Source organism: Misgurnus anguillicaudatus, chromosome 12 (assembly GCF_027580225.2).
Source record: "Misgurnus anguillicaudatus chromosome 12, ASM2758022v2, whole genome shotgun sequence".
In the NCBI taxonomy this organism is placed as follows: Eukaryota; Metazoa; Chordata; class Actinopteri; order Cypriniformes; family Cobitidae; genus Misgurnus; species Misgurnus anguillicaudatus.
In genome coordinates this window covers 21,195,301-21,213,630 of record NC_073348.2, presented here as the reverse complement: position 1 = coordinate 21,213,630, position 18,330 = coordinate 21,195,301, and the positions used below count along the sequence as shown (strand labels likewise).

General features: G+C 35.5%; 1 protein-coding gene across 1 annotated transcript; it reads left to right on the top strand.

Moving 5' to 3' along the window:
* Positions 1-2,512: 2,512 nt before the first annotated feature.
* nt5c2l1 (5'-nucleotidase, cytosolic II, like 1) lies at positions 2,513-15,925 on the top strand. The gene is made up of 18 exons (XM_055208807.2): positions 2,513-2,738; positions 5,254-5,327; positions 5,418-5,535; positions 8,301-8,396; positions 9,284-9,375; positions 9,454-9,511; positions 10,146-10,239; positions 10,479-10,532; positions 12,260-12,343; positions 12,442-12,483; positions 12,609-12,710; positions 12,871-12,937; positions 13,025-13,195; positions 13,311-13,362; positions 14,191-14,248; positions 14,661-14,837; positions 15,094-15,186; positions 15,296-15,925. Exons 1-18 carry the CDS (start codon positions 2,638-2,640, stop codon positions 15,347-15,349), a joined length of 1,587 nt encoding a protein of 528 aa, XP_055064782.2. The 5' UTR covers positions 2,513-2,637; the 3' UTR covers positions 15,350-15,925.
* The last annotated feature ends 2,405 nt before the right edge of the window (positions 15,926-18,330 follow it).

The following is an 18,330-nucleotide window of genomic DNA, read 5'->3' as shown; positions in this document are numbered from 1 at the left end:
CAGTCTCTTGAATACATCCAGAAAATACATGCAGGAAATGTGTTTATAGTATTAAAAACTTTATAAAAAAGTTTTTAGGGTAAACTCCTCTTTCACTTGAGCAATAGCAGGAAACTGGAGGATCTCTTAAACATAAAATTAAATTCTAATTTTAAAGAAATTAATCTTTTAACTTCATTCTGCTCAAAAACGCTCAAGATGTGTTTAGTGCCACACTAAACACTGACGATGCATAAAGACAACATTTAGTCCTGAAAATTAAATTTGTTTGTACATATTTCTTGTATTTTCTGTTTGTATCTTAATATTGAAAAATAAATATTAGGGATGCACCGATATGATTTTATTTTGGGGGGGGGGTCGATACCGATTTAAACAGACAACTTCTGGCCGATACCGATATTAAACACTTGTATACAATACTATACATTTGATCTATTAGCTAGTTTATTTCTGCATCAAATTATTTTTACTGAACATGGATTGGATCTAATAAACATTCAACTGACCAACATAATAAGAGAGGCACAAATTAAGCTTAAACAAATATAATAAGACAGCATGACAACCTTCAAAGGTGGTTTTTGCTATTCAGCATTTATTTTATTAACAACATTAACTCATTTCTTACATATAATGGATTTCTTTGCAGTTAATTAATAAACAATCGGCATCGGCCTTTCTCGTGCTATTGCCGATATGCAGATGGTTTCAAATTCATCAAAAATCGGCCGAAAAATATTGGCAGCCGATACATCGGTGCATCACTAATAAATATGGATGGACATTAAAACTTCTAAAACAACAAGTCTAGTGGTGGTGGCCTAAGACTTTTGCACAGTAGTGTAGTTTTACTACAAAGTAAAACAACAACCAAAAGCATGCTATGGTTATTATTATATTATAATTTAAGCGAATGATGTCGTTATAATAAATAAAAGTTGTTAAGTGCATAAAGTTGTTAAGTGGGGGTTGCCAGTTTTTGCAGCAAAAACAACTTCTGTATCAACATTTTAGTCTAATTTAAAGGTATTGCGAAGGATTTTCTTTTTCCGGGTGGATCATCAAGACTATTGGTTCTCCTAGTTGTCAATCAGGAGTATTGCACAATTGCATTTTTAAAAAAAGTGGAGAAGGCGGTTCTTTTCTAAAATTCGAGAAAATCCTCCGCTATACCTTTAAGTAGCAGCAACAATGCTATCACGCACAACTTTGGTTTTAGTCAAAATGTGAAAAATATCTATAGCATACAAAAGAATCATGTGACAATCTGCCTCAACCGCCCATTAAAAAAATTGCCATGGTTTTATATATTAAAAGTGTTTAAAGAGTTTGTTCAAAGCTAAATAAATTTTAAATATTAACAATTAACAGTCTTTATCTTTACAGAATAAAACTATAAAATAACAGCCTCATGCAAAGCATTCTGCAAATCATCATCAACCTTTTTCTGTTTTTTGCTTCAGATTTTGTTTCCCAGAATGTTTTGCTTGATGCTGTTTTTCTAGTTTTATTCTGTAAAGACAAAAACTTGTAAATGTTTAATGTTCATTTAACTTTGAACAAAATGTTGCCAGTAAATAACATAAATTAAAATCTACGGTAAGTTACCGGCAACCCAGCTGCAATTTCTACTGAATTTTTTTACAGTGTACATGGTTACTGTAATAAAACAATGGTTACCACAAAATAATCATAGTTTTAAAAACCATGTTTTTCAAAAAAACATAGTTAAACCATGCATATCTAACATATCATATGCATATCATAGTTAAACACCATCGTTTTCTAATGGTAATACACCAAGAAAACATGGTTACTACAGTTTTACCGCAAAAAAAATTGTTAATTCTCTTAAGGGTAAATTTGTGGTTTGCTATAATTTACTACAAAAACTACAGTTATGGTTCCTAGTTTTCACTTGGGTGGTACCCTTACAAAAAGACCAATCGTGCACCTAAAGAGTTCATATTTTGTAAACACATCTGTACCTAAATGATCCATATCAGGATCAGGTATAGAGATGATTTTTGTCAATTTTTTCTGACAGTGTAAGGTAAACCCACGCAGTGTTCTAGTGCAGGGTATACAGAGTATACCCACTTCTTTATTTGATGGCATGATACCCACTTCTACCTTCAAAAAAAAAAAAAAAAACGTTGTGGTTAACGTGTATGAATAACACCCCTACATTATTCATCAGTCAGCATCTTTCAAAAACACTGCAAAACTTGGCCTATTTGTGTGGATTTATGACATTTTAGATGCATTCACTCACTGGTTTGTAACAGACACGCTCTTCATAGTTATGTGAGAATGAAGATGTGGAAAAAACAGCGTGCTGTATGCAATATTGATGGTGAATAAGCTGGGTATCGGCTGTCTTGTTTATGCTGCTGCGCGTGTCCCCGTCTGATAACACAATCTACGTGCTTGAGCCAGCTGCAGCCTCTCGTGACAGCGACCGATCTACAACTTCACAAATGCACACGCGCGACCCACACCCGCGCCCAAATTACGCACGCAGGGTGGTTGTTTGTAAGCAAAAGCACACGGTACGTTCACACTGATGATGTCAGCCACATGAAATAATTTAAATAGCAAAGAAGAGTGTCGTGACAGCGTCAGGCATCTGATATGTGGAGTCGCGAGGCTGAGAGCGAACAGCGCGCGGCGCTGGACATGAGCCGCAGACTATCCATGGAGTTGCGCACGGGGAAAAAGGAACTTCAGTCCAGGTAAGGACAGGTATATTAGCTGAACAGTACTGTAGTTTTACGGTTTATAGTAAAGTTTCACATAGCCTAAATTCATCAGTCGCGAGATATTTATTGGAGAATTGTTCTTGTTCAACATTTCATATCATTGGATTACACAATACAAGGACATGTGATCATAATCGATTAGGTTCACTGATATACAAATAAATTGAACTAACCAATTAAGTCTTGCCTGTTTATCCAAGTCCGTGGTGTTTTTTCGGGGGTCATTTAAATATTGTTCAAAATGAAAAAAATTAATTAATAAAATTGGGAACTTTATAAAAAAAAATGAGCGGTTCCCACATTGAAAACGTTTCACTTCAGTAAATGTTATGTAGTATGTTAACAGCATGTGACTGTATATACCAAACATTATTATTTTAAATATATCTTTTGTAATGTAAACATTTTTAATTTAATACATATACTGTGTGTCCAAGCTCACCATTTTTATCCATCAAAGTTTCCTTTACTCTGAAACTTACAAGAATGATAATCACCACTGTTTTTGTCTATGAATAGTTATTGATGACTAATAATTTCATCACACAAACTTTATATTATTAACATTCACTCACACTCCAAATATAGATCAACATTATTCAAAGCAATTCCATAAGAAAAACATTTTTGGTAAACAAAAATCAAAGTTTCTTGAAGCTTTTCATAATCTGAGGAACCTTCACTTATTTCCAAGAAAACAGATCGTATATGGTCAACACAGTATAGTTTTGCTGTATTTAAAGGCCAGCATTTACATTTACATGCACATTTATTCAGTTAGCAGGCTGTTTTATCCAAAGTGACTTGCATATACTTTATATACATTACTGAAAATATGTGACCAATGACACCCTTTTCATTGACATCATTGCATTGATGCAATATAAAATGTTATGCGTTTGTGTTCCAGTTCACTTATTTTAAAGATGAAAGAAGAGTCAAAGATGAAATTAATGTGAATTAATCAGTCATTGATCATATATACGATCAAAATATTATAAAAATAGCATTTACATTAAACAGATACAGTGCATTGTATTAAATTAAGTTGTGGGTGCTGCACTATTTGATTGGCGTTAAAGTGCAGCCATTCATTCATAGTGTAAACTTGCTATGAGAAAATACAAATTGGTTATGTTGTAAGTCATTAATAACTTTCCTTTTGGATTTTAATTAAGTTTTTCTCAAACGAATGATGCTTCCAACATGAAAACATAATTTATCTTCCATGGATTTGATTAAGACTGTAGACTATATTAAGATTGCATAGTCATTAATTATCCGTTCTAGTCATAGAAACGTGATGGGTTTGTGTAGAGATATTGCCAAGAAGGGAGTGTGCCAGTTGGCGCCGACTTCGCCTTACGTCTTTACTTCTTTCAATCAGCAGTTACTTCACACCAGCTGGATCTCTGTCATATGGGGAACCTGATAAGAACAGAGCTGAACTGTTCTGACTTGATATATGCATAAACATACAAATATACGTGCATGCATGCATTCAGCCTACTAAGGGTCATTAAAGGATTAGTCCATTTTCTTTAAAAAATTCCAGATGGTTTGCTCACCACCATGACATCCGGGGTGTTGATGTCTTTCTTTGTTTAGTCGAGAGGAAATTGTGTTTTTTGAAGAAAACATTCCACTTTGATGGACCCCAACACTTGGCAGTTTTGATGCAGTTTGGAGGTGCAGTTTCGGAGGACTCTGGACGATCTCAGGTGAGGCGTGGGGGTCTTGTCTAGCAGGGCGATTGTCATTTTTGGCAAGAAAATTAAAATTCCACTTTTGAACCACAACTTCTTGTCTGTCTCCGGCTGTGTGGCGGGCCGGCGCGACCTCACGTAATTGCATAATGCCGTGGAAAGGTCACGTGTTACATATATAAACGCACGTTTGCGGATAATTTTAAACAATAAACTGACACAAAGACATTAATTAGTATCATTCCACATACAACAATGTCGAAACGGTCCTCTTTCTCCACACTTGTAAACACTGGGGCGTAGTTTCGCATACGTCATCCGTGATCTCTTGACGTAATGACGTATTGCGTGGGGTCGCGCCGGCGCATCACAGGACCGGGGGAAGATGAGAAGTTGTGGTTTGGAAGTGCATATTTTTTGTTTTTCTTGCCAAAGAATGACGGTCGTTTTGCTGGATGGGACCCTTGTGCCTCGTTTGGGATTGTTTGGAGTCCTTTGGGGCTGCAGTTTTGAACTGCATTGGAGCTGTTGGGTTTTGGGGTCCATTAAAGTTCATTCAAATAAGAAAAATCCTGGAGTGTTTTCCTCAAAAAACATGGTTTCTTCTCGACTGAACGGAGAGGGGCATCGGCATTTTGGATGAAATGGTGGTGAGTGAATTATCTGAAATTTTTTGAAGAAAATTGACTAATCCTTTAACAGTTTTGGAGCATTGAAAAAGTAGGAGGAAATTTGTGTGAATATACTTAACATATCTGATAAAAAAAGATTTGTTCCCCTAGGGTTTTTGTGAATCGGAGTTTGACCCTCGAGAACATAACGTGCTATGGCTTTGACATGGATTACACTTTGGCAAGTGAGAACATTTACGGTACCTCTGGGAGAAGTTGTCAGGTTATGTGTGAAGTGCTACTATTACGTTAACATCATGCATTGTTCTCAACAGTGTACAAATCTCCCGAGTATGAAAGTCTTGGATTTGAACTTCTCAGGGACAGACTTGTGTCAATCGGCTACCCGCACGAGCTGCTGGGTTATACGTACGACTCAACCTTCCCTACAAAGTGAGTGTTACTTTCTGTGTTAATGGGCCTAAATTTGACATTAAAGTCAGTGAACTCATTGTGAAGGGTTAGACTTTTTATTGTATATATGCGGTAACTGCCCCATTACAGTACCATACACTCTAAAAAAACAAACGTAGAACCAAAATTGTTGCTTTGGATCGTAATCATAGAAGAACTGTTTTTAGTGCCATATAGCACCGGTGAAGCACCTGTGTAGAACCATATAGGGGCCATATAGAACCACTATAGCACCAAATATGGTTCTACATAGCACTATATGGTTCTACACAGGTGCTTCACCGGTGCTATATGGCACTAAAAATGGTTCTTCAATGATTACGAGCAAAGAACCACTTTTGGTGCTATATAGCACCGTTTGTTTTTAGAGTGTAACTGTACATGTTTTTTACAGTATGATGCCTTTACCGCAGTTCCATTTTACAGTATAATACCCTTACTGTAACCTAGTTTTACTTTTTCTACAATTCTCAATAAATTATTTACACTGCTGAAAAACAATTCATATTTTGAAATTTGCTTCACTGCTAAAAGCATAACAAATAAAATGTATTTCATTTCATCGAAATATTTTATTTTTCCATTTATATGCTTTTATAACACTATTTTATTCAACTACAGTAGCATTACTGCTGTTTTTTTACAGCAGGCTACCGCAAATTCAAAACATACAGTAAATCACAGTAAATTAAATGTTAATACCCACAATGCAATGCATATTACAGTAATGGACTGGAAAAGAAAATTATGGTATTTTACTGGGCATTTTGTGGTAATTAACTGTAGAAATTACAGTTAAGTCTAACAGTGTATGATGGTGCAAAACAGAAGCATGTATACATTTTCCAATACTTGTTACCCTGTCTGTGAAATCCAGGGTAAAATCTCATAATTATGAGATTAATATTAAAGTTTGATTTCACATTCATTTCAATATTTGACCTTGACCTTACTCAGCCAATATTAAAGATATCAAGCTTATATTTCACACATTATGTAGGAAGATTTTATTTAAAAAACACACAAAAAATGACTTTAGCTGGTTTTTCACATCACTGATACAATTAAAATCTATATTCTGTGTTAATCTGTTAATCCGGATCTGTTCATTTGTAATGGTATCATGCATAAAGGGTTTGAATTTGTGAAAGAAATGCTCCAACATGATCTCACGTGTCATAGTCGTGTCATAGTCACGAAAATTTTTATTAATTTATTGGTGTCCATGGCACGAAATTCCGCTTTTTTATGCCTTGAGCATGCATGTCTTTTTCGTGTCACTCGCACAAATTTCTATAAATAGTTTTTCGTGTCCGTGGCACGACTTTCTTTTCGTGTCATTTTATGTATTGTTTCGCATTTTTTTCTCCTACTTTTTAAATCATTATCGCTTGGGGTTGGGGTTAGATTTGGGGTTTGGGTAAAGATGTACTTTTATGTATTGATTTCTACATGTTGTTCTTCCGCTTTTAAACCTATTCTTGCCTGGAGTTGGGGTTAGAGTTGGGGTTTTGGTGTCTAAAAATGTAACAGAAAGTGATTCTAACTCCAACCCCAAGCGACAATGGTAAGAAAATACGAAAAGACAATGAGAAAGCAATACATAAAATGACACAAAAAAGAAAGTCGTGCCACGGACACGAAAAACTATTTATAGAAATCGTGCAAGTGACACAAAAAAGTAAGGATGCACCGATATGGACATTTTTGATACCGATAACCGATAACTCTTTAAATTTGGGGGCCGATAACCGATATCTATAGGCCGATAAATATTCATATTATTTTCACAATGAAAAACTCGCAGACCGCGGACATCTTGTCTTTGCGCTAGACTAGCATACTCTTCTTAAGCCCGCAACACGTGTCATCTTCGTGCTATGTCACAGAAAGCACCAATCAAAACTCCACATGGCCAGCAATGAGCAAGTGAAGTGGTTCAACAAACCAAAATAATTCATAATTTATCGGCTTTCATTTATCGGCCTAATTTTGCTATCAGACCGATGACCGATAATATTAAAAATAAGCAGTTATCGGCCGATAACGATATGCCGGCCGATATATCGTGCATCCCTACAAAATTTGTGCTCAATGCACGATAAAAGCTGAATTTCGTGCCATGAACACGAATAAATGAATAAAATTTTTCGTGACTATAACACAACTTGCCGTGAGATCAGTTATCATGTGTGACTTTTATCACTATGACATAAGCATCTTTTATCCAATGAAAGGGCAGTCCAGTTTGGGAAATCGATTTCGCGGTATTTCACACTGATAGGGCGCTCTCCACACCCTCGATGCATCTTACAAATTCTTATCTGTCCAAAACTTCGTCAGCATTTTCTCTACCATGTCGACCTTTATTCTGACAAATACAATTTAACCTCGAATGAAAACAGGCATAAAGCAGCTATTTTCTACACTAAAATATGCCAGTTGAGTATATTTTCATACCTATTTTAATAAAAGACTTCAGCCTGGTCCAAACCAGTTTATACAAATAAGACTGTGGGGATAAAAATAATACATTCTGTCTCATAACAGCACATGTTCACTAATTCATTATTCAAACAAGTAAATTAGCAAATGCTCTCAGAAATAAAGGTACAAAAGCTGTCCTCAAATGTACATTTTTGGTACCAAATGTATACATATCTGTACCTAAATGGTATATATTAGGGCAGTGACAGCTTTTGTTATACTATATACGTTTCAAAACTCTCTCATTTTCTTTCCAGAGGTCTGGTGTACGATAACGAGTACGGTAACCTGTTGAAAATAGACTCGAATGGAAACATCCTGGTGGCAACACATGGATTCGAGTACCTCAGAGGGTAAGTGAGACGGGTGAACATTTCTCTGATGATTCGAACAGGGATCATTTTAATAGTTTAAAATAAAATACAGAAAGAAAACACACTTAATAAAAGTTTTGTAATGTTTAAAGATGATAGACGTCATTTCTGCATCACTGGGGTCATCTCGAAAAAAAAAATCACGGCCTGAACATGTGCCGATGGTCGTATACAGATATTTCTGCAGATTAAACCGGTGCTGCTAGTGGTTCAGGAATTGCCAACCTTTACGGGCCATGTGTTGAAAACTAAACACTTTGTGGAAAGTATCTTATGAGCACCTAATCCCACTATTTAGGCCAAGCGCAGATGATGTAATCGGCCATAATAGATATATATTAGTAGTTTATTTATATCTCACACCTGGTGTAGATGGGTGTTTTTGAACAATGGCTTATAGATTTTACGAGGGTTAGTTTCCGGATATGGGTTACTTTCAACTGTTAAAACACATGCAGGATTAGAATAGACGTAATTCCCTCGATCTGTGGCTTATATATATTTTTGGATTTGGGTACTGGTGTATATAGCTTGCAAAGATCGCTTCAAAAACTTTGAAGGCCCAGCTGTATATCTCAAAGCATCAATAAAAATGCGTTTATACTTGCAAAAACAGTACAGATATTCGCTATCTGTATCATCTAAGAGTGCTTATGAGGGATGCTTCAACAGGCGCCAGTGTCACGGTGGTTTTATTTAGCAAGAGCTTAGCTCATTTAGTTGTTAGATCTGTCTGTCAGCACAGGATGGTGAGGTCTATTAGCTTACTGCTATAAGCTCCTCCAACTTTGATGCATGCAAGCGTTCATGTTTTTGTTATGCATCTATTTGTACAGTACGTGATATTAACACGTGTCTGTCTGCAGCACACAGATCCAGCTATATTATCCCAACAAGTTCATCCAGAGAGACGACACCGACCGCTTTTACATTCTCAACACCCGCTTCAACCTATCAGGTATACGGTGATACACCAGTGATGGTCAAGTGAAAAAAAAACTTTTCTAATACATTTTTTTTCTTTTTTTTCTTACAGAGACGTATCTTTACGCATGCCTTGTGGACTTTTTCACCAAAAATGCCAGATACAAAAAGTAAGCAGTATTTTACTTGCTTAACCGTGTCTTGGAGATTACATTGATGTTTCTTATTAGTGGTACTTGCAAATTAAGTTAAAAGTGAGTGGTCATACAAAACTACTCTGATGTTGTTAACTGTAAAGTTTGGAGTGCGGCTCATTTTGTGTCCTTTGTGGTACAGATACAAATTTTTACTTGGAACCACTCAAAATGCCAGCAGCCACCTAGCAACACTTCATAATTCTAAAATATTGTTTTTTTTTTGTTCAGACAATTAACTGCAAAAACTTATTTTCAAGAAAAAAATTCTTAGTATTTTCTGCCAATGGGGTAAGCAAAAAAATCTTGAACATTTTTCTTTAACACTAAATTCAAGAAAAATTCAAGAAAAATTTGCTTGTTTTATGCACAAAATAATTAAAATTTTATATTTATGGTCTAAAAACTAGACTTATTTTCTGGGGTTGTGTTGCTCATCAAGAAAAAGCTTCTTAATTTAAGAATTTTTTAAATATTTTTACTGAAAACAAGATTTTTACTGAAAATACTAAGATTTTTTTTCTTGAAAATAATTTTTTGCAGTGTAGCTTGCATGGGACAAATAAACTTTAACAAATCACCATTAAAATGACTTTTTCTCCCTATTTAGCTGTGACAACGGGTTCAAACATGGTGACCTGTTCATGTCACACAAAAGCATGTTTCAGGATGTGAGGGAAGCCATGGATTACCTTCATGACACTGTAAGTTAAATTGAACCCAATTACGTATTTGCATGCAGAGCATGTGTTATTTATTATTAGGTTAAACAATTTCTTATTCCTTTAGATCCCAAAAAACATAAATAATAGTAAAACAAGACTTTTTTATATTTTTATACAAATATTTGTTGCCATTTTGATTTACTGTACAGTAAATGGCCTTTCTGATTTTCTTATTAAGCACACACGAGTATTTTAATTTATCATTGTGTTTTTCTTAGGGTTCTTTGAAGGAAAGAACTTTGAAGAACCTGGATAAGTATGTGATTAAAGATGTAAGTTATGTTTAATAAAGATGAACTTCACAGAGCTTTTATTCTTCATAGCACACGATATTGTACTTTGTCTGTGCCTATAGAGGGTATGCATTGACTTCACTTTTCCACGTGACCATGCCAGAGCATGCCCTGTTGAGTGGCAAACGTTCAACAAAATGGCTGGTTTTCATAGCAGCTGCTGCAAAAATGCCAGTAAAACTGAGATTAAATTAAATTTAGTTGGACTTGATAGCAGAGGTGGACAATAGTTAGTTACATTAGTTACATTTTCCAAGCATCTGTGCTTTATTCGGGTGTTTTTCTTACTTCACTATATTTTAAAGCATATATCATACTGTGTTTTCTTTAATATTGCATATTAACATTGATTTAATACCTAATTACATTTAAATTGTGTACTTTTACTTGAGTTAAAGTACGTTAATGTACTTAGGGGACAAGTTCGGTGTTTTGCACTTGAAGCCCTGTTTTCGGATTGTTTGTGATGGGGTGGAGCGGTTTTGACTGGGGTTTCGACATGTGCGGCTGCCCAGAGAGTTTTTGGGTGTTTGTGTTTCAGCTCCTACCTTTACAATGGGTTTAATGGTGCACTGGAGCAATCCTTCCTGGAATGCATTGAATTTTCGTTTGCAGGGACGTGGGGCTCGCCGAGTGATCAGGGGTGTTCACTGGTATGCTCACACAAAAATCGCTGCAAAATACGCATTCCAACAGGTTTTATCGTAGTTTTGCCAACTCCATTGACTTGTATTAGTTGTGCTGTGAGGTACGGTATTACTCCGCGCCGGGAACTTTGTTTCTATTCTTGCAATTGGCAATGGCGGATTAGCGCCACCAACTGGGCTGGAGTGTCTATTATTCAAGCTCTCAGCGGAAGAATGTACGGGTGTGGGGCGTTTGGAAAAATAGGTCCACAAGTTAACAACGAATGCTAAAACAGCTGTTGGAAGGCGTCTTTTGACGCGATTTTTGTGTGAGCATATCATTGAACACCCCTGACCACTCGATGGGTTTCAGGTCTTTGTGGACGAGGGTTTGGTGCATTTTGGAAAGGATTGTTCCTGTGCAAAAGGTGGGAGCTGAAACACAGACACCCGGGGATTCTCGGGGCGGCCGCGGGTGTCGAGATTTCAGTCGGGGCCGTTCTATTTCATCGTGAGCGGCCTGAGGGCAGGGCTTTAAGTGTGAAATACCAAACTTGTCCTTTAAATATTGAATGTTAAACAACAACTTGTATTTATGAAATGTAAAAATTAAGATAATATGCTTCGGAATGTTTTCCAAAGAAAAACACGGATAAAATACAAATACTTGAATAAATACTTTTAAGTAGAAAGTAAAACCTCTGCTTGATAGTGACTCTAGCAACTTATCAACCCCACCTGTGGTCTGTAGACGTTAGCATGAACAATCAATTTACTTCTCCTTTCTGTGTTTTTTTTTGTCAGTCTGTAAAACGATAGCTCCGAAATCTTGTTAATCTGTTAGTACAGTCTATTACACAACAGCTTTTTCCCATTTAGACGCATTTTTGCTGATTTCACACTGTACACAAATTCTGCCGCTCTGTCTTTTGCCACTCAGTGGGCGTAACCGCAGTCACTTTCGCCGAAGGTGACATCACGTGCATACCCTAAAGTATCCATTCATTTTATACAGTAAGTTACTGCAACACCTATGCTGTACATATAAACAGACAAACACTGGGTATTGCTTCTGTTTAGCCCCGCCTCCCCCTTCTGCTGAGTCGCATCAAAGAGGTCGCCAAAGTTTTTCTGGCCACTAACAGTGACTTCAATTACACAGAGGTAAAGAGAAAAACATTTCCTGAAAAAACATCATTGCACAATAACATTTGTTTTATATATATATATATATTTATTTATTTATTTATTTTGGTACTTAGGGTATTATGAAGTACTTGTTAGATTCACCGGCTGGTTCCAAGGTGAGCATCCTAAATATATGTTTTAGCATAAAACCCACATTTATTAAATGTTTATAGTTCTCATAAGCCTTTTGACTATTTTGAAAACGACATTGATTGTAATACATCATACTCATGCTGTTTAGAACCCCAAAACATCCTGGCGTTCCTACTTTGACTTGGTGGTGGTGGACACAAGAAAGCCTTCGTTCTTTGCAGAAGGGACAGTGTTACGACAAGTAGACACGGTGAGTTGTTTTTAACGGATTTAGCCATTGCACTTAATTCTTTCATTCTGGGAAAAGTAGCTTGTAATAAGTAATAATGTCATTAATTTTATTTCTTTTATCTTATTTTTTACTTGATACAGTTTCCAAAACAATGATTTTTAAAACATTTCTGATATAGGACACTGGTAAGCTGCGTATAGGAACGTATACTGGAGCTCTTCAACATGGGACGGTGTATTCTGGAGGTAAGAAAAGTTGTTATCTCTTATCATTATTTCTATGCTGAGCTTGCTTAATGGGCTAAATCGTTTGTTCTTGTTTCACCCCTGTAGGATCTTCTGATATCGTCTGTGACCTGTTGGATGTTAGGGGGAAAAACATCCTCTATGTGGGTGATCATATCGTTGGGGACATCCTCAAGTCGAAGAAATGTCAGGGCTGGAAGACATTCTTGGTCGTTCCTGAACTTGCTAAGGAGTTGCATGTGTGGGCAGACAAAAACAGTAAGGGTTCTCCATTTATCTAAATATCAATTTAACTATGAGTCCTTATATATATATTATTGTAGAGCCTCTATATTATACATGCATAAAAATTTTTTTCTTGTTTCTTGCACAGGTATGTTTGAGGAGTTAAGACATCTGGACATTTTCCTTGCACAATTATATCAGTAAGAAATCAATTATTTTGCATTGTTTTTGCAACCATGGAAAACACTGGAGAAGGGACTAAGTGTAAATATTTAAGCCAAAAAATAACAATAACAGTAACAATAGCCAAAAATACATTGATCGATTTTTTTAATGCCAAAAATTATTAGGATATTAATTACATATATTTTTATACAAATATTATATTTAGTATAAATATGAAATATAACTAATATTATATTTTTATTATTATTAAAATATTATCATATTTTGTACACTTCCTACCATAAATAAATCATGTAAATAAAAATGTATTTACCATTAGTAGTGTTTTGCTAAGGACTTAATTTGGCCAACTTTAAAGGCAATTTTCTCTGTATTTTAATTTTGCAGCCTCAGATTTTCACATAGTTCAAAAGTTGTCCTATCCTAACAACCCATACATCAATTGAAAGCTTATTTATTTAATAAAAAATGACCCTTATGACTGGGTTTGTGGTCCAGGGTTACATATTGTAAATGGTTTGGGGCACTTAGCAATATGCATGATGGTTAGCCTACTGAACTGACTAAATATCGCAGTAATAAACCGAAGCTGCAATACTTAAAATGGTCAATAGATGGCGACAGAGCACGCCATATACACCAGTCATATATTTGCGCAGATTCCCAGTTTATACTTAAATCTTTTTTTTAGTATGCTATCTTTACATATCAATCAAGGCGTTTGCCTTTAATGATGCATTTTTCCTGTTAGGTTTTGCTCTTATTTTATTGTGCGAACAAAAATATCCCACAAGGAAAGAAACTTGCCACATACTTATTGCTTCAAAACTTTATCCCATCAGGCATTCGGACAGTGAGAGAGAGTGTCCAGATATCCGTGCCATTCAGAAAAGGATAAAGGTGAGTTCTTTCAAATCAATTAATTTTCATTAATAAAACCCCCTTTCTCAATATATAATATTTTATAGCACCTTTAACAGACAAAGTGCCCTAATGTAGGCTAGTATAAGCAAGCCGAAAGATGAAAGAAACAAAAATGTATATATCAAGTTCATATAAAGTTTACACTTTAAACATAGTTTTTCATACATTTATTACAAACTATTTATGCATTTTGCTTTAATCCAAAGCAATTTAGAGTACATTCAATGAATACTTTAGTATACGTGTTTCCTGGGAATCAAACCCAAAACATTTTCTAACGCAATTCTTTACCAACCTGATAATTTTTTTCACATCTAATCTGCTTTGCATAATGCAAGTTGTTGTTTTCTAAATGTGCTGTTACTATATAGTTCTGTGTGTTTTACAGATATTGACGTATGGCATGGATTTGTGCTATGGAAAAATGGGAAGTTTATTTCGCTGTGGTTCCACAAAAACTCTCTTTGCCAGTCAGTTACTGCGCTATGCAGATATATACTCGATCTCCTGCCTCAATCTCCTAAACTACCCCTTCAGTTACCTCTTCAGGGCTCCCCTTGTCCTGGTAAGCTGCCCAATACAGTTGCTTCACTAAAATTACAGAATTTTTAACAAACCCCAATTTTTATTAAGACAGCGTATTAAGCACAACTAAGCAAATTTTTGTAAAATTGGATTTATACTTTTATCTAAAATATAACATTCAACACTTCGATTATTTTAATTTAATAGGTGCTGATGTGTTAAATGTCCAACAATTTGATGTTTTCAGTATGGTTACCTTTGATGTGACTCTCTAACATCAAAACTTTTTGTTTCAGTTGCCTCATGAGGCCGCTGTGGACCCTCAGTCTAGGGATCAGACCACATCAGAGCTGTCAGCCAATCACATCATTAGAACCCCACTCAGCAAGGTTTGATTGACATTCTCATTGTTTTATGAATTGTTAAAAAACACACTAATAATGCAGTAATAATAATGATCTTCTGATTATTTAAATGTCTAATACCTTCTCCACACAGCATCAATGTGAATGTAATGATGATGGCAACTGTGGAAAAGATGACTGTGTCTGAAATAACCCTGCTGCACCGATAGAGACGTGAAGACTCAAGGGGATTTATTTTATTGCTGTAAATATGAACTTTGCTGTTTATGTGTTTTTTTTATCTCCACTATATCCATTCCTGCCTTGTATTATTTATACACATTGCTTCTGTATTCGAGTTTGATTTGCAGTAAAGCTTTCATTTTAAATCTGGCAGAAAATCTGATGAAATGGATTTGCCAAGTTTGTGTTGCCATGTCTTTTATGAATCTAGATAAAATATATTTAAGTAATCATTTTGTAAGACTTTTATATGAACTTTCTGTGCATTTGATACAATATTTTGATACATATTATATTTAAAATGTTGCTTGTTGTTCATGTGTTAAAATTGGGATACTGGGTCACTTCTGAAGTGTTTGGATTTGTTCTCATATCTACTTAAAAGTAGCCTTATAGTGACTGCACTATAATGTTGGATACAGTATTATAAATGTGGGCTTCATACAGTGAAGTTCAAACCTGCCCATAAGACTGATTTAATATGGTTTCGTTTTTTGTAAGCTAATTGAGATGACGTATTAAATGACTTTATTTTAAGCTACTTTTGTTGTCGCATATTTATTTATAATTTATATTTATTTATTATAGTCTACCTTACATATTTTATGTATGCATATTTATATAATATATGGCTTAAACGACAAAAAAACTTTTAATTTATACGGACATGTTCAGGAAAATCTCTGTAGGCTGTCCGTAAGATGGCGGCAAAGCCTAGTTGATGTATAATGAAACACCTCAGGATCACAACAAGCTCCTGTCACAAGATAACACACAACGTATCGTGTTTGAAACTGATAAAACATTTTATTTAACATGTGCAAATAGTGTTCATACATTTCCATCTGATTTGTATCCGCTGCGTCAAAGGGGAACGAAGACCTGGCAACATCTTACTTCAGCTAACCATCAAGCAGGCCTTTCTGTGAATGTGACTTATGAATTAACAACCTATGTTACGACAGGCATATACTTATAATAGCAATTTAACTGCAATATGGCTGTATAAAATGAGTAATGAGTAACTAAACTAAAATAAGCCGCGCGCGTATGCAAGAGGCGCGTGCAAAATGGAAACGGCGGAAGTGCTCGTAAGTGCAGCGTAAACCTCGTCCGGGATATTACGTAATATGAAATTTACTTTAAATGTGTACATACGTGTCATGATTGTACTTTATACATTCTGTCATATTATCGTTTTAAAGTCTGAAAACCTGGTGAAATAAGAAAGGCGACCGGATGTTGATCACTGACACGAGTCAACTGGACCTACGCCATGCATGTAGCTCGTGAGTGAAAAATACCTGGCTGCACATTTAAGTCTTGTTTTTGTTTTCTTGCTAAACCCACACTAAATATAATGACTGTTAATGTAACATAGACGCCATTTACCACATTACTCCTAGCTTTAAAATTAAGTTACATGCAGCTATTAAATAACGCTGCAGTCTCAAAACACAATGCTGCCCCTGTGGACAGTTTAAAGTATACAATTTAATATCCACTGTAACTAATGCATGCATCAGCTTCAATCCATGGACCTACATTTGTGGGCAATATAAATCCAACACAACAGTATGTGGCATCTTATTTACATTTGGCATTAGGCAGATGCTATACATTTTATCAGTCTTTTGTTTTTATGTGTCTACTAGGATCAAACCCACACCCTTCATTTTACTAATCCAATACTAGTTGAGCTAAAGGAACATTTAACTCAACTGAACTGGTCTTTGCCGCATTTTTCAGAGCACTAAATGAAACATATTACATTAACATTTATGAATATGGCATATGCTTTTATCATTTTTTTACAAGTATGTGTTCCCTGGGTTTAAAATCATGACCTTTTGCGCTGCTATTGCAATACATTGCTCTACCACGGAGCCGTAGGAGCACAAACTTTGAATGTCAGGACGATTCAGTGAAGTCTAGAGAATAAAGTTTCTGAAAAGTTTGTGTAACATTGCATAAACATTTTTGCACTAGTTACTGTATTATTGTGCAATCTTCAGAGAGCCGAAAGCAGCCTCTGACAATACGTCCTACTTGATAGCACCTAAGACACACATCATCTCCCATTCCTCACATTCCACTATTTCCCAGCAACCCTTGCAAACATGCCTCGACAAGCTGCGTGCGTTACTTAAGTGGTTTAGGTGCTTCACTCGCTCATAGTTTCCCACCCCTATAGATAAACAGGGTTAACATTTAACCCGAGGCATATTCGGCATGCCTGCCCTGAAATTGCGCTTGTATGATTTGCTGTGTAATTTGGTGTGAAATCCACTTTGAGAAATGTATTTTACTTGGGTGTAGACGTTTGGAGCATTGAGGTCTCACTGCATTGATGCAAGAAGACATTTTGATCACTAAAAACCTAAACAAAAAATGATCTCACAAAAATTTTTATTATAGCCACGAAAAATGTAATGAATTTATTTGTGTTCATTAGGGCTGGGGACATTTTTTTTTTCGATTAATCTTTTTTTGATACGTGGTCGATTCAAAATCGATTCTCAAAGAGCAGAATCGATTTTTTTTTCCATATTTATTTCCGCAAACATTAAACGTAAGATTAACATTAATCTAATTACTAGTCTTCTTTACTAGATGTCACTCTCTTTTTTGCCTTGCGCGATGTTACCAAGGAAAGAAAGAAAGACGACGATGATAGTGTTGTGGCTTTTAATTTCTTTTTATTAATTACCCACTAGTAAACTGCTGTTCTTTTTTATAAATATAGTATTTGTATTAAATTTATATTCATTGAGTTGAATCGAGAATCGAGTATAAAAACCGACCTGAGAGCCGGAATCGAGAATTGAACCGAGAACTGAAATCAAATCGTTTTGACAGCTTGTGAATCGAAATGGAATCGATCGAGTATTAAAACCGACCAAGAGCCGGAATCGAAATGTGAATTGAAATCGAATGGATATGATA

Excerpts from the sequence above, each read along its gene's own strand:
- nt5c2l1 (XM_055208807.2), top strand. The coding sequence starts at position 2,638 with ATGTGGAGTCGCGAGGCTGAGAGCGAACAGCGCGCGGCGCTGGACATG. Across the intron at positions 5,328-5,417 it reads CATGGATTACACTTTGGCAA|TGTACAAATCTCCCGAGTAT; the intron begins GTGAGAACATTT and ends TGTTCTCAACAG. Across the intron at positions 12,711-12,870 it reads TGTTACGACAAGTAGACACG|GACACTGGTAAGCTGCGTAT; the intron begins GTGAGTTGTTTT and ends TTTCTGATATAG.